At 45.3% G+C, this 15965-nt stretch overlaps 1 protein-coding gene across 1 annotated transcript in view; it reads left to right on the top strand.

Annotated features, from left to right (window-relative positions):
- The window catches only part of dvl3b (dishevelled segment polarity protein 3b), a gene marked incomplete at its 5' end in the record, with an annotated part of 37654 nt that extends 34862 nt beyond the window's left edge, over positions 1 to 2792 (top strand). The window contains one exon of the mRNA XM_079271505.1: positions 1690 to 2792. Within this exon, the coding sequence (XP_079127631.1) occupies positions 1690 to 1970 (281 nt within the window). The 3' untranslated portion in view covers positions 1971 to 2792. The remainder of the gene's footprint in view (positions 1 to 1689) is intronic.
- Positions 2793 to 15965: the final 13173 nt, after the last annotated feature.

Here is a 15965-nt window from a genome sequence, read left to right as displayed (position 1 = left end):
ATAACAACATCACCACTACACTATAACAACATCGACACTACACTATAACAACATCACCACTACACTATAACAACATCACCACTACACTATAACAACATCGACACGACACTATAACAACATCGACACTACACTATAACAACATCGACACTACACTATAACAACATCGACACTACACTATAACAACATCGACACTACACTATAACAACATCGACACTACACTATAACAACATCACCACTACACTATAACAACATCACCACTACACTATAACAACATCGACACTACACTATAACAACATCGACACTACACTATAACAACATCACCACTACACTATAACATCGACACTACACTATAACAACATCGACACTACACTATAACAACATCGACACTACACTATAACATCGACACTACACTATAACAACATCGACACTACATTATAACAACATCGACACTACACTATAACAACATCGACACTACACTATAACAGCATCGACACTACACTATAACAGCATCGACACTACACTATAACAGCATCGACACGACACTATAACAACATCGACACTACACTATAACAGCATCGACACTACACTATGACAGCATCGACACTACACTATGACAGCATCGACACGACACTATAACAACATCGACACGACACTATAACAACATCGACACTACACTATAACAACATCGACACTACATTATAACAACATCGACACTACACTATAACAACATCGACACTACACTATAACAGCATCGACACGACACTATAACAACATCGACACGACACTATAACAACATCGACACTACACTATAACAACAGACACGACACTATAACAGCATCGACACGACACTATAACAACATCGACACTACACTATAACAACATCGACACTACACTATAACAACATCGACACTACACTAACAGCATCGACACTACACTATAACAACATCGACACTACACTATAACAACATCGACACTACACTATAACAGCATCGACACTACACTATAACAACATCGACACTACACTATAACAACATCGACACTACACTATAACAACATCGACACTACACTATAACAACATCGACACTACACTATAACAGCATCGACACTACACTATAACAACATCGACACTACACTATAACAACAGACACTACACTATAACAGCATCGACACTACACTATAACAGCATCGACACGACACTATAACAACATCGACACTACACTATAACAACATCGACACTACACTATAACAGCATCGACACTACACTATAACAGCATCGACACTACACTATAACAGCATCGACACTACACTATAACAGCATCGACACTACACTATAACAGCATCGACACTACACTATAACAGCATCGACACTACACTATAACAACATCGACACTACACTATAACAACATCGACACTACACTATAACAGCATCGACACTACACTATAACAACATCGACACTACACTATAACAGCATCGACACTACACTATAACAACATCGACACTACACTATAACAGCATCGACACGACACTATAACAGCATCGACACTACACTATAACAACATCGACACTACACTATAACAACATCGACACTACACTATAACAACATCGACACTACACTATAACAACATCGACACTACACTATAACAACATCGACACTACACTATAACAACATCATGTTTTGATGTGAACAGGAAGTCACAGCAGCGAATCAAATTGTAGTGACTGTCAGAAGAAGGGAGGACGAGGCAGCCAATCAGAGATGACCAAACAGGAAGTGAGTGCTTCGCCCGACAAAGAGCTGGCGGCAGAGTCTCACGGTGACGACGGCATCCGGCGACCCCCGACCTCCTGCTCTGGTCTCCATGGTAACAAAGACTCTCAGGACCTCCCGCCGGCTCCGTCGCCTCCAGGTCGGCAGTCGTTCTGCCTGGCCGTGGCCAACCCCGGTGATTTCTTTGTGGATGTCATGTGACCCTGTGATGATGATGATGTCACGTCTAGTGAGAAAACACCACGTTTGTACTTTTGAAGAAATATGTACACAAGCTGCTGATGGTGGAGTTTTAACAAACAAACAATGAGACGAGGAGAGAAACTGATGTTTGATTTAAAGGTGGATTTATCTTTGTACCTTCACTGTGGACTCAGAGAGCCTTGATGTGGTTGTATAGAGTTAATCCTACACCTAAAAGAAGAGGCTGGTAGAAACCTCCTAGACACTTACTGGACACCTCCTAGACAACTCTTAGACATCTCAACTACTAAACAACTCCTAGACAAGTCCTAACACCTCCTGGACAGCCCTTGGACCTTGTGAGGGAGGATGTGGACGTTTTGTGTGGACGAGGGTGGACCAGATGAAATGGATGGATGGGCATCTACTGCTCCGTCGTTACACTGAGGAGAAAACTACCAGTCTCTGCTGGTAACTCACAGTTTATCAAATCAATCTTCAGTCTTTTCGTGCATATGTCTAGGTAACACCTGACCTCCAGAGCACATATGAATAATGTATTTTAACATATGAGTATATGATGGATGAAGATAGATAGATAGATAGATAGATAGACTTTATTTCAGACTCGGGGTCCATACAGACAGATACATAAAAAGACAGACACAAACAATAAAAGTACATAGGCCTAGCAATGCCTTACAAAGAGACAGCTGTACCAATGTCGCCACAGAAGAGCTGTGTCAACCAGATTATTGTCTTTATTTATGAAAATAGTTTTATTTTGCTCTCTGTCTTCACTCTGGTTTTAAATCCTCAATGATTAAAAAATAAAAAAATGTCCAACTATCATTTTGTGGTGATTCTTTTGTGTGACATTTTTAATGAAAAGTTAATATATTTGAAAATATTGAACGAATGTTTTCTAAAAACGTGGAAGACAGTTTATAGCTGTCCTTTATGTTAAAATGTAGGATATTCCAGGTTTTGGTTCCTTAGACTTTCCAGGAAAAACCTCTCCTGGTCCACATGTTTCCACACTAATAGAGACAGAAATATAATTTATTTTCACAGCAATTAGGGTCGGTTTAATATGAGATCAGGCTCTTTTATCCCTCCACTCACTGTGCAATGTGTACATGAATATTAATATTTACTGTGTGGCAGTGATGGAATGTAACATTACATTTACACTGTAACTACTGTAGAAAAAATGTTCCTCAGAGAGCAACAGAGGAGGATCCTCGATCAGGATGAAGTGTGATAGACGTCATGTGTACAGAATGAACAACACAACAGAGTTACAACACATTCAATGTGACAGAAATGATTCATATAATGAGAGTAGTATGTATAATAACGATGAAAACATTACGACGACTATAACAGTGTAGTGTAAAAAACAAAACCTGCTTAATGTGATGTAGTATTGTTACTTACATCTTGCTTACATCTTGTATTGTTACTTACATCTTCTCCATTATCATCTTAGTATGAACAATGATGGAACTAAACCTGAGTGAACGTGGCTCTTCATCTCCCATTTAGTGGTCAGGTGATGTCCGTTACGTCATGTGGGTTGCCACTTTGAGAACAGTGGCTCCACCGAAAACATATTATTTCCCACAATTTAAGCTTCTGCATTTTCCAAATGCACTAGTATTATTATACTATTACTATTATTATATTATACTAGTATTATAACTTTTAATTTATTTTAACTTGTCTTGTTCTGTGTTTTTCTGTCTAACTATGTGTTTCTTGTGTTGCTGCCTGATTTTTATCTCAATGGGACTACCTGGTTAAATAAAGGTTAAAAAAAAAAAAATTGAATTCAAACATATTGTTCTGTTCGTCATGCGTACCGAACCGTGAGCCTCGTACCGAACGGTTCAATGCGAATATGTGTATTGTTACACCCCTATAAATAATAAAGTAATACAACTAAGAGAAGGCTACTACTAAAGAAGAAAACAGACTGTAATGTGCTTTTAATGTGAAACTCACTGTTTCCTGTTTTCCTTTGGTCTCCTGCATTGTCCTACAGCACCATGTAATTCCCACACACGCACACACACATACACACAGTGTTTAGTCCCTATTGAGTTAATTTAATAATTAATATTAAATACATAATGACAATAAATGTCTCTGTGATGCTTCAGTACATTTAACCAAACAAGTTAAAGTACTATTGTTTAGCTCTAATACTGTTAATAATATTAATATTAACGTCCCTCTAGGTAACGTCCCCTGAAGGTAACTGACGTCAACGTCCCCTCTAGGTAACGTCCTCTCAAGGTAACTAATGTCAACGTCCCCTCTAGGTAACTGACGTCCCCTCTAGGTAACGTCCTCTCTAGTTAACTAACGCCAACGTCCCCTCTGGGTAACGTCCTCTCTAGGTAACTGACGTCCCCTCTAGGTAATGCCCCCTCTAGATAACTAACGTGAACATCCCCTGTGTAACGTCCTCTCAAGGTAACTAACGTCAACATCCCCTCTAAGTAATATCCCCTCGAGGTAACTGACATCAACGTCCCCTCTGTAACGTCCCCTGAAGGTAACTAACGTCAACGTCCCTCTAGGTAACGTCCCCTCGAGGTAACTGACGTCACCTCTATGTAACTAACGTCAACGTCACCTCAAGGTAACATCCCCTCTAGGTAACTAACTTCAACGTCTCCTCTAGGTTATGTCCCCTCTAGATAACTAACGTCAATGTCCCCTCTAGGTAACGTCCCCTCTAGATAACTAACGTCAACGTCCCCTCAAGGTAACTAACATCAACATCCCCTGTGCAACGTCCTCTCAAGGTAACTAACGTCAACGTCCCTCTAGGTAACGTCCCCTCGAGGTAACTGACGTCCTCTCTAGTTAACTAACGCCAACGTCCCCTCTTGGTAACATCCTCTCTAGGTAACTGACGTCCCCTCTAGATAACTAACGTTAACATCCCCTCTAGGTAACGAATGTCAACATCCCCTGTGTAACGTCCCCTCAAGGTAACTAACGTCAACGTCACCTCTAGGTAACGTCTCCTCAAGGTAACTAACGTCAACGTCTCCTTAAGGTAACTAACGTCAACGTCCCCTCGAGGTAATGTCCACTTTAGGCAACGTCCCCTCAAGGTAACTAATGTCAACGTCCCCTCTAGGTAACGTCCTCTCAAGGTAACTAATGTCAACGTCCCTCTAGGTAACGTCCCTTGAAGGTAACTAACATCAACGACCCTCTAGGTAACGTCCCCTCAAGGTAACTAACGTCAACGTCACCTCTAGGTAACATCCCCTCTAGGTAACTAACGTCAACCTCTAGGTTACCTCTAGGTAACTGACCGTCACCTTGATGTAACTGACCGTCCCCTCTAGGTAACTGACCATCACCTCGATGTAACTGACTGTCCCCTCAAGGTAACTAACGTCAACACCCTCTCTAGGTAACTAACGTCAACGTCCCCTCAAGGTAACTAACGTCAACGTCACCTCTAGGTAACATCCCCTCTAGGTAACTAACGTCAACCTCTAGGTTACCTCTAGGTAACTGACCGTCACCTTGATGTAACTGACTGTCCCTCTAGGTAACTGACCGTCACCTTGATGTAACTGACCATGTCCCCTCTAGGTAACTGACCGTCACCTCGATGTAACTGACTGTCCCCTCTAGGTAACTGACCATCACCTTGATGTAACTGACCGTCACCTCGAGGTAACTGACTGTCCCCTCATCATGTGACTCTACAGGTCAGGTGCTCAGCGCTCACGTCTCCGGCCGCGTGGTGATGAAGAGTTACCTGAGCGGGATGCCAGAGTGTAAGTTCGGCATGAACGATTGTGATCGACAAGCAAGGAAAAGGAGAAAGTTCAGAGGACGGTGCCAAGAGGTCAGAGATCACGCAGGTCACCTGCATCACCACCTCCGTATATGGTCACTTCCTGTCTCACTGTGTCCTCTGTCCTCTGTCCTCAGCGGTAAACAGTCGATAGCCATTGATGACTGCACCTTCCATCAGTGTGTTCGACTCAGCAAGTTTGACTCTGAACGCAGCATCAGCTTCATCCCTCCAGACGGAGACTATGAGCTCATGAGGTCAGAGGTCACACACACACACACACCACACACACACACCAGGAGACATCAGGCCTGAGACGTGTGTCTGCAGGTATCGGACCACCAAAGACATCGTCCTACCCTTCAAGGTCATCCCTCTGGTCCGAGAGGTCGGTCGAAGTCATCATCAAGTCCAACTTCAAGTCGTCTCTGCTCGCTCAGAAGATCGAGGTACCACGATTAATATTAATGAAATATATGATAAATATACACCCTGTGGACCCACCACCGCAGGGACAAGCATCGGGGTCGGGTACAATGCAGACCGGGCGGCGGGTCAGGCCGGAGGCCTGGGCGAGCCGATCGCTGGCAGCATAGACTAGCTTTAGGGACGTGGAAAGAGCTGGAGCTGGTGCAGGAGGTGGAGCGATACCAGCTCGATATAGTTGGACTCACCTCCACACACAGCACTGGCTCTGGAACCAAGCTCCTGGAGAGGGGCTGGACTTTGTCCTTTTCCGGAGTTGCCCAGGGTGAGAGGTGCCGGGCAGGAGTGGGGAGACTCACGAGCCCCTGGCTGAGAGCCGCTGTATTGGAGTTCTCCCCGGAGAACGAGAGGGTCGCCTCCATGCGCCTACGGGTTGCGGGGAGCAAGGCTCTGACTGTGGTTTGTGCTTATGCACCAAACAGCAGTTCGGAGTATCCGGCCTTCTTGGAGTTGGTGGGAGGGGTCCTGGGAAGGGCGCCGCCTACCGACTCCATAGTTCTCCTGGGGGACTTCAACGCTCACGTGGGCAATGACGGAGAAACCTGGCGGGGGGTGATTGGGAGGAACGGCTTGCCCGATCTGAACCCGAGTGGTGTCTCGTTATTGGACTGCTGTGCTATCCACGGTTTGGCCATAATGAACACCATGTTCGAACATAAGGTGGCTCATAAGTGTACCTGGTACCAGAACACCTTAGGCCGATCAATGATCGACTTTGTAATCGTATCATCTGATTTGCGGCCGTATGTCTTGGAAACCGGTGGATTGCTCCCTCCAGGTGGGGACGGAGTGCCGCCCTCAAGCGAAGGAGTTCAAGTATCTCTGGGTCTTGTTCACGAGTGAGGGTAAGATGGAGCGGGAGACCGACAGGCGGATCGGTGCGGCTGCAGCAGTAAAGCAGGCGCTGCACCGGACCGTCTTGGTGAAGAGGGAGCTGAGCCGGAAGGCAAAGCTCTCAATGTACCATTCGGTCTACGTTCCTACCCTCACCTATGGTCACCAACTCTGGGTCGTGACCGAAAGGACAAGGTCGCGGCTACAAGTGGCCGAAATGAGTTTCCTCCGTAGGGTGGCCGGGCTCAGCCTTAGAGATCGGGTCAGGAGCTCGGTCATCAGGAGGGAGCTTGGAGTCGAGCCGCTACTCCTTCGCGTCGAAAGGAGTCAGCTGACGTGGTTCAGAATCTAATCAGGATGCCTCCTGGACGCCTCCCACTGGAGGTTTTCCAGGCACGTCCAACTGGGAAGAGAGTCCGGCGAAGACCCAGAACACGCTGGAGGGATTACATCTCTCAGCTGGCCTGGGAACGCCTCAGGATCCCCCAGAATGAGCTGGAACATGTTGCCGGTGAGAGGGAAGTCTGGGTCAGCCTGCTGGACCTGCTGCCACCGGGACCCGACCCCGGATAAGCAGAGGAAGATGGATGGATGGATGATAAATATAGAATAAAATAAGTTTTATTAATATGTATATTATTATTTATTTTATATTAATATAAATAATAACCTTATATTTAGTTTGACAGAACTAAACATGTTCACTGAAGTTATGTTCACGTTTATAAAGATCAGTTATTAATAATCTAACTGGAGGATCATGTCTTCTCTCTCAGCTCTACTTCATTGATTATGTATTCATATTTAATAATTGATGACCCCCCCCCCACCCCCCCTCAGGTGAGGATCCCCACCCCCCTCAACACCAGCGGGGTTCAGCTCATCCGTATGAAGGGAAAAGCAAAGTACAAAGCTAGTGAGAACGCCATCGTGTGGAAGTAAGTAGGTCTGTGACATCATCAGGTGTTTGTGACATCACCAGTTGTGTGTGTGTTACATCACCGGGTCACGGGTGTGTGTGACATCACCAGGTAACAGGTGTGTGTGTGACATCATCAGGTAACCTGTGTGTGACATCATCAGGTAACAGATGTGTGTTTCAGCGTGAAGAGGATGGCCAGTATGAAGGAGTCTCAGATCAGTGCAGAGATCGAGTTGCTTCCAACCAACTACAAGAAGAAGTGGGCTCGACCTCCAATCTCCATGAACTTTGAGGTTATTAATTATTCAGTATTCATCATGTTCACCTGTACAGGTAACTGAGTACAGACAGGTTGATTGCTCTCTAACTCCGCCTTCTTAACCAGTTTGTTCAGTCTGTTGGTGTCTCCGGCTCCAATGCTGCTCCCCCAGCAGACTACAGGAGTCCAGTGCACTGACCACAACAGACTGTAGAACATCTCCAGCATCTTGCTGCACACGTTGAAGCATCGAAGTTTCCTCAAGAAGAAGAGTCGACTCCTCCCCTTCTTGTACACAGCGTTGATGTTGGTCTTCCAGTTCAGTCTGCTGTCGATGGAGACACCAGGTACCTGTCCTCCTCCACCATGTCCACATCCTCTCCCAGAACTCTCAGCGGTTGTGGAGCCGTCGTCTTCCTCCTGAAGTCGACCACCATCTCTCTGGTCTTGGCCACGTTCAGACGCAGGTGATTTCTACCGGCCCACTCCACAAAGTCCTCCACTACTGCCCTGTACTCCTCCCGTCCGTCCCTTACACACCCGACCACTGCAGAGTCATCAGAGAACTTCTGCAGATGCATGACCCAGAGTTGTACTGGAAGTCAGTGGTGTACAAGGTGAACAGGAAGGGAGACAGAACAGTTCCCTGTGGGGCTCCAGTATCACTGACCACCGTATCAGACAGCACACGGCCCAGTGGGACAAACTGTGGTCTGCTGTGAGGTAGTCAGTGATCCAGGAGACGGTGGACACGTTCACCCCCACCACCTGCAGCTCCTCACTCAGCAGCACTGGTTGGATGGTGTTGAATGCACTGGAGAAATCAAAGAAAGTGATTCTCACACTCGGTACAGGAACCAGGCACGACGTCTTCCACAGCACCGGGACTTCCTCCTGCTTCAGGCTCAGGTTGAAGAGGTGTTGAAGGACATTAGACAGCTGGATGGCGCAGGTCTTCAGGACCCTGGGGCTGATGCCATCAGGTCCAGCAGCCTTGCCTTGGTGGAGTCTCTCCAGCTGTCTTCTCACCTGGCCAGTCGTCACAGAGGGGCGGGGGAGGGGGGTCATAGTCTCGGTGGTGGCAGAGCCCTTTGAAGTGGAGGGCTCTGAGTCCATGCAGCTCACCAGGGGGGACAGAGGGGGAGGTGTTTGGGAGGTGTGGTGTGTGGAGGAGACAGATGAGGGCTGTGAGCTAAACCTATTGAAGTGACAGTTTAGCTCGTTGGCCTCTCCAGGGAGCCCCCTGGTTGTCTGCCTCCAACCTTGAAGCCGGTGATCTGCTTCATCCCGTCCACACCTCCTTCACGTTGTTCTGCTGGAGTTTGGCCTCCAGCTTCCTCCTGTAGGAGTCCTTGCACTCCCTGAGCTTCACCCTCAGGTCACGCTGGACTGTCCTGAGCTCGTCCCTGTCCCCAGACCTGAAGCTGCTTTCTTCTTGTTAAGAAGAGCTTGCAGGTCACTGGTGATCCAAGGTTTATTGTTGGGAAAGCAGCGTACAGTCCGGGATGGTATGGCGGTCTGTTCAAAGACTCACTAACTTCTGTGTGAACTATAAAGACTCACTAACTTCTGTGTGAAGAAGAAACCATTTTTATTGTCATATACATTTTTACACATACACGAAATTTGACCCATTCCTGTATATGGAGTGGTCTCACTGACGTCACGATCTCCTTAGTTACCAGGTCGGTCGGCCATGTTGGAGTACATACAGATCCTCCATGGCGGCGAGTAAACAAGGAAGTGCGGCGAAAATACCATACTTTGAATCACTGGATAGTGCATCAAAGGTTCGCTACCTTGCCAAATTGAAGGTTATTGGTAACTTGGATCCTTATACGATGAGTGCAGATCGTTTCAGTGCCGATCCTACTTATCTTCCATCGGTAAACTACGCCAACATCTACACGTATCTCGTGAACACCCCGAGTCCTTACACGAAAGACGAGTTGGAGTGCTACAAAGGGCTCGACGCTTCTAATCAGTTTGTCAGTGGATGGGTCCGACACGTCAAAGCAACGGTCGTCGAGAATTCTCATCTCGTCATTGGAAGGGTAAATATATACAGATCTGGTCAGATATTTAGCAATATTCAATGTTTACTCAGCGCAAACAGACACGTGTGTTTGTTTACATTGTACGTGCATGTCATTGTGTGCGTGTGTGTAGGAATTCACTTTCAACTAACTCCTAACTTCATCCCCCCCCCCACACATATATATATATATATATATATATACACATATATATATATACATGATACGACGTTAAACTCATATCAAGCAATGCTGAGGCTGCATCGCTGTGTTTCGCCTGTTGTACACGCTCGACACATCTCTGGCACCGACTGCTGTCACGGGCCGATGAAGCTTCGGTAACCTTCTCATGTCCATGTTTAATTTATATTTCCTTTATTAAATACTGTTCACAAACGAATTTGTAAATAAAATCACTGACCACTTATAAAGTGATCCGCACATACTCGAGTGTACCCCAAATTCGATTCCTTTATATCCCGAGAGATGCGCGACAGCCATTTCTGGCGACGTCGCTTGGATAGCTCCTTCGTGTAATTTCCTTGATGTGTAATGACCGCTGGCAAACCAAAGAATGATTTCTTGTCTCTATCAGCTCTGCTGCCACAACCAAAGACAGCACAAAAGTTCACCATGATCGATAGGTTCTGCGACTCAGCCGTGCATGCCAGTGGCTGTGTGTACTCCAACATGTACTCCAACATGGCCGACAGCTAAACTGTGACGTCACACGAGACCACTCCATAGGGAGCAGTGGGCTGCCATTGATCGGCGCCCGGGGAGCCGGGGGTTCAGTGTATTGCTCAGGTACACTTCGACACGTCCCAGTCGGGGATCGAACCATTGACCTTCCGGTTCCCAGACGACCCTCTTAACCCAGTGATCCACGGTCACCCCCATGGTCATGAACTATAAAGACTCACAAACTTCTGTGTAAACTAGAAAGACTCACGAACGTCTATATGAACTAGAAAGATTCACTAATGTCTGTATGAACTAGAAAGACTCACTAACGTCGATGTGAACTCTAAAGAGTCACTAACCTCTGTGTGAACGGAAAAGACTCACTAACTTCTGTATGAACTAGAAAGACTCAATAACTTCTGTATGAACTAGAAAGACTCACTAACGTCGATGTGAACTCTAAAGACTCACTAACCTCTGTGTGAATGGGAAAGACTCACTAACCTCTGTGTGAACATTAAAGACTCACTAACTTCTGTTTGAACGCGAAAGACTCACTAAGGTTTAAAATGACATAAATGATCAGAGGAGTCGTGACGTTACGGAGCGAAGGAACTTTAAGAACACACTTCTATAGAACCAGAGGAGTCGCCCCGTGATGGACAGTGGAGAGAATGCAGCTGCATGGAGAACCGGAGGTTGTCTCCTGCTCAGTATCGATCAGAGGGTCAGGTCAGAGGGCATCGTTGCAGTGCATGATGGGAGTCTGCCAGGCGGCTCAGCTGCCAACATTTAGACACAAAGCAGCTTTATTGAGCTGCTTAACATGCAGCATCTGATGATTCCTGTTAGAAAGATGCTTCTGCAAGCAGTTTGTCAGAGCGAAGGTGACCGAGAGCTGATGCACTACACAACTACAACAGAGCTACACAACTACAACAGAGCTACACAACTACACAACACAGCTACACAACTACAACAGAGCTACACAACTACAACAGAGCTACACAACTACACAACACAGCTACACAACTACAACAGAGCTACACAACTACAACAGAGCTACACAACTACACAACACAGCTACACAACTACAACAGAGCTACACAACTACAACAGAGCTACACAACTACAACAGAGCTACACAACTACACAACACAGCTACACAACTACAACAGAGCTACACAACTACACAACACAGCTACACAACTACAACAGAGCTACACAACTACAACAGAGCTACACAACTACACAACACAGCTACACAACTACAACAGAGCTACACAACTACACAACACAGCTACACAACTACAACAGAGCTACACAACTACAACAGAGCTACACAACTACAACAGAGCTACACAACTACACAACACAGCTACACAACTACAACAGAGCTACACAACTACACAACACAGCTACACAACTACAACACAGCTACACAACTACAACAGAGCTACACAACTACAACAGAGCTACACAACTACACAGCACAGCTACACAACTACAACAGAGCTACACAACTACACAACACAGCTACACAACTACAACAGAGCTACACAACTACACAACACAGCTACACAACTACAACAGAGCTACACAACTACAACAGAGCTACACAACTACACAGCACAGCTACACAACTACAACAGAGCTACACAACTACAACAGAGCTACACAACTACACAGCACAGCTACACAACTACAACAGAGCTACACAACTACAACAGAGCTACACAACTACACAGCACAGCTACACAACTACAACAGAGCTACACAACTACAACAGAGCTACACAACTACACAACACAGCTACACAACTACAACACAGCTACACAACTACAACAGAGCTACACAACTACAACAGAGCTACACAACTACACAGCACAGCTACACAACTACAACAGAGCTACACAACTACACAACACAGCTACACAACTACAACAGAGCTACACAACTACACAACACAGCTACACAACTACAACAGAGCTACACAACTACAACTCCAACACAGCTACACAACACAGCTACACAACTACAACAGAGCTACACAACTACAACTCCAACACAGCTACAACAGAGCTACACAACTACAACAGAGCTACACAACTACAACACAGCTACACAACTACAACAGAGCTACACAACTACAACTCCAACACAGCTACACAACTACAACAGAGCTACACAACTACAACAGAGCTACACAACTACAACTCCAACACAGCTACACAACACAGCTACACAACTACAACAGAGCTACACAACTACAACTCCAACACAGCTACACAACTACAACAGAGCTACACAACTACAACAGAGCTACACAACTACAACACAGCTACACAACTACAACAGAGCTACACAACTACACAACACAGCTACACAACTACAACAGAGCTACACAACTACACAACACAGCTACACAACTACAACAGAGCTACACAACTACAACTCCAACACAGCTACACAACACAGCTACACAACTACAACAGAGCTACACAACTACAACTCCAACACAGCTACACAACTACAACAGAGCTACACAACTACAACACAGCTACACAACTACAACAGAGCTACACAACTACAACTCCAACACAGCTACACAACTACAACAGAGCTACACAACTACAACAGAGCTACACAACTACAACTCCAACACAGCTACACAACACAGCTACACAACTACAACAGAGCTACACAACTACAACTCCAACACAGCTACACAACTACAACAGAGCTACACAACTACAACAGAGCTACACAACTACAACACAGCTACACAACTACAACAGAGCTACACAACTACACAACACAGCTACACAACTACAACAGAGCTACACAACTACAACTCCAACACAGCTACACAACTACAACAGAGCTACACAACTACAACAGAGCTACACAACTACAACTCCAACACAGCTACACAACACAGCTACACAACTACAACAGAGCTACACAACTACAACTCCAACACAGCTACACAACTACAACAGAGCTACACAACTACAACAGAGCTACACAACTACAACACAGCTACACAACTACAACAGACCTACACAACTACACAACACAGCTACACAACTACAACTCCAACACAGCTACACAACTACACAACACAGCTACAACAGAGCTACACAACTACACAACACAGCTACACAACTACAACAGAGCTACACAACTACACAACACAGCTACACAACTACAACTCCAACACAGCTACACAACTACAACAGAGCTACACAACTACAACTCCAACACAGCTACACAACTACACAACACAGCTACACAACTACAACACAGCTACACAACTACACAACACAGCTACACAACTACAACACAGCTACACAACTACACAACACAGCTACACAACTACACCACTACAACTCAGCTACACAACTACAATTACAACACAGCTACACAACTACACAACACAGCTACACAACTACAACACAGCTACACAACTACACAACACAGCTACACAACTACACAACTACAACTCAGCTACACAACTACACAACACAGCTACACAACTACACAACTACAACTCAGCTACACAACTACAATTACAACACAGCTACAACACAGCTACACAACTACACAACACAGCTACACAACTACAACACGGCTACACAACTACACCACACAGCTACACAACTACAACTACAACACAGCTACACAACTACAACACAGCTACACAACTACACAACACAGCTACAACTACAACACAGCTACACAACTACACAACACAGCTACAACTACAACACAGCTACACAACTACACAACACAGCTACACAACTACAACCCAGCTACACAACTACAACTACAACACAGCTACACAACTACAACCCAGCTACACAACTACAACTACAACACAGCTACACAACTACACAACACAGCTACACAACTACAACACAGCTACACAACTACAACACAGCTACACAACTACACAATACCGCTACACAACTACAACACAGCTACACAACTACAACCCAGCTACACAACTACAACTACAACACAGCTACACAACTACACAACACAGCTACACAACTACAACACAGCTACACAACTACACAACACAGCTACACAACTACAACACAGCTACACAACACAGCTACGCAGCTACAACTACAACACAGCTACACAACTACACAACACAGCTACACAACTACAACTACAACACAGTTACACAACTACACAACACAGCTACACAACTACACAACACAGCTACACAACTACAACTACAACACAGCTACACAACACAGCTACACAACACAGCTACACAACTACAACACAGCTACACAACTACACAACACAGCTAGACAACTACAACTACAACACAGCTACACAACTACAACACAGCTACACAACTACACAACACAGCTACACAACTACAACACAGCTGCACAACTACAACACAGCTACAACTACAACACAGCTGCACAACTACAACACAGCTACACAACTACACAACACAGCTACACAACTACAACACAGCTACACAACTACAACACAGCTACACAACTACACAACACAGCTACACAACTACAACACAGCTACACAACACAGCTACGCAGCTACAACTACAACACAGCTACACAACTACACAACACAGCTACACAACTACAACTACAACACATCTACACAACTACACAACACAGCTACACAACTACACAACACAGCTACACAACTACAACACAGCTACACAACTACACAACACAGCTACACAACTACAACACAGCTACACAACACAGCTACGCAGCTACAACTACAACACAGCTACACAACTACAACTCAGCTACACAACTACAATTACAACACAGCTACAACACAGCTACACAACTACACAACACAGCTACACAACTACAACACGGCTACACAACTACACCACACAGCTACACAACTACAACTACAACACAGCTACACAACTACAACACAGCTACACAACTACACA

Source organism: Melanostigma gelatinosum, assembly GCF_949748355.1.
Source record: "Melanostigma gelatinosum genome assembly, chromosome: 7".
In the NCBI taxonomy this organism is placed as follows: domain Eukaryota; kingdom Metazoa; phylum Chordata; class Actinopteri; order Perciformes; family Zoarcidae; genus Melanostigma; species Melanostigma gelatinosum.
This window is presented reverse-complemented; position numbering and strand designations above follow the sequence as displayed.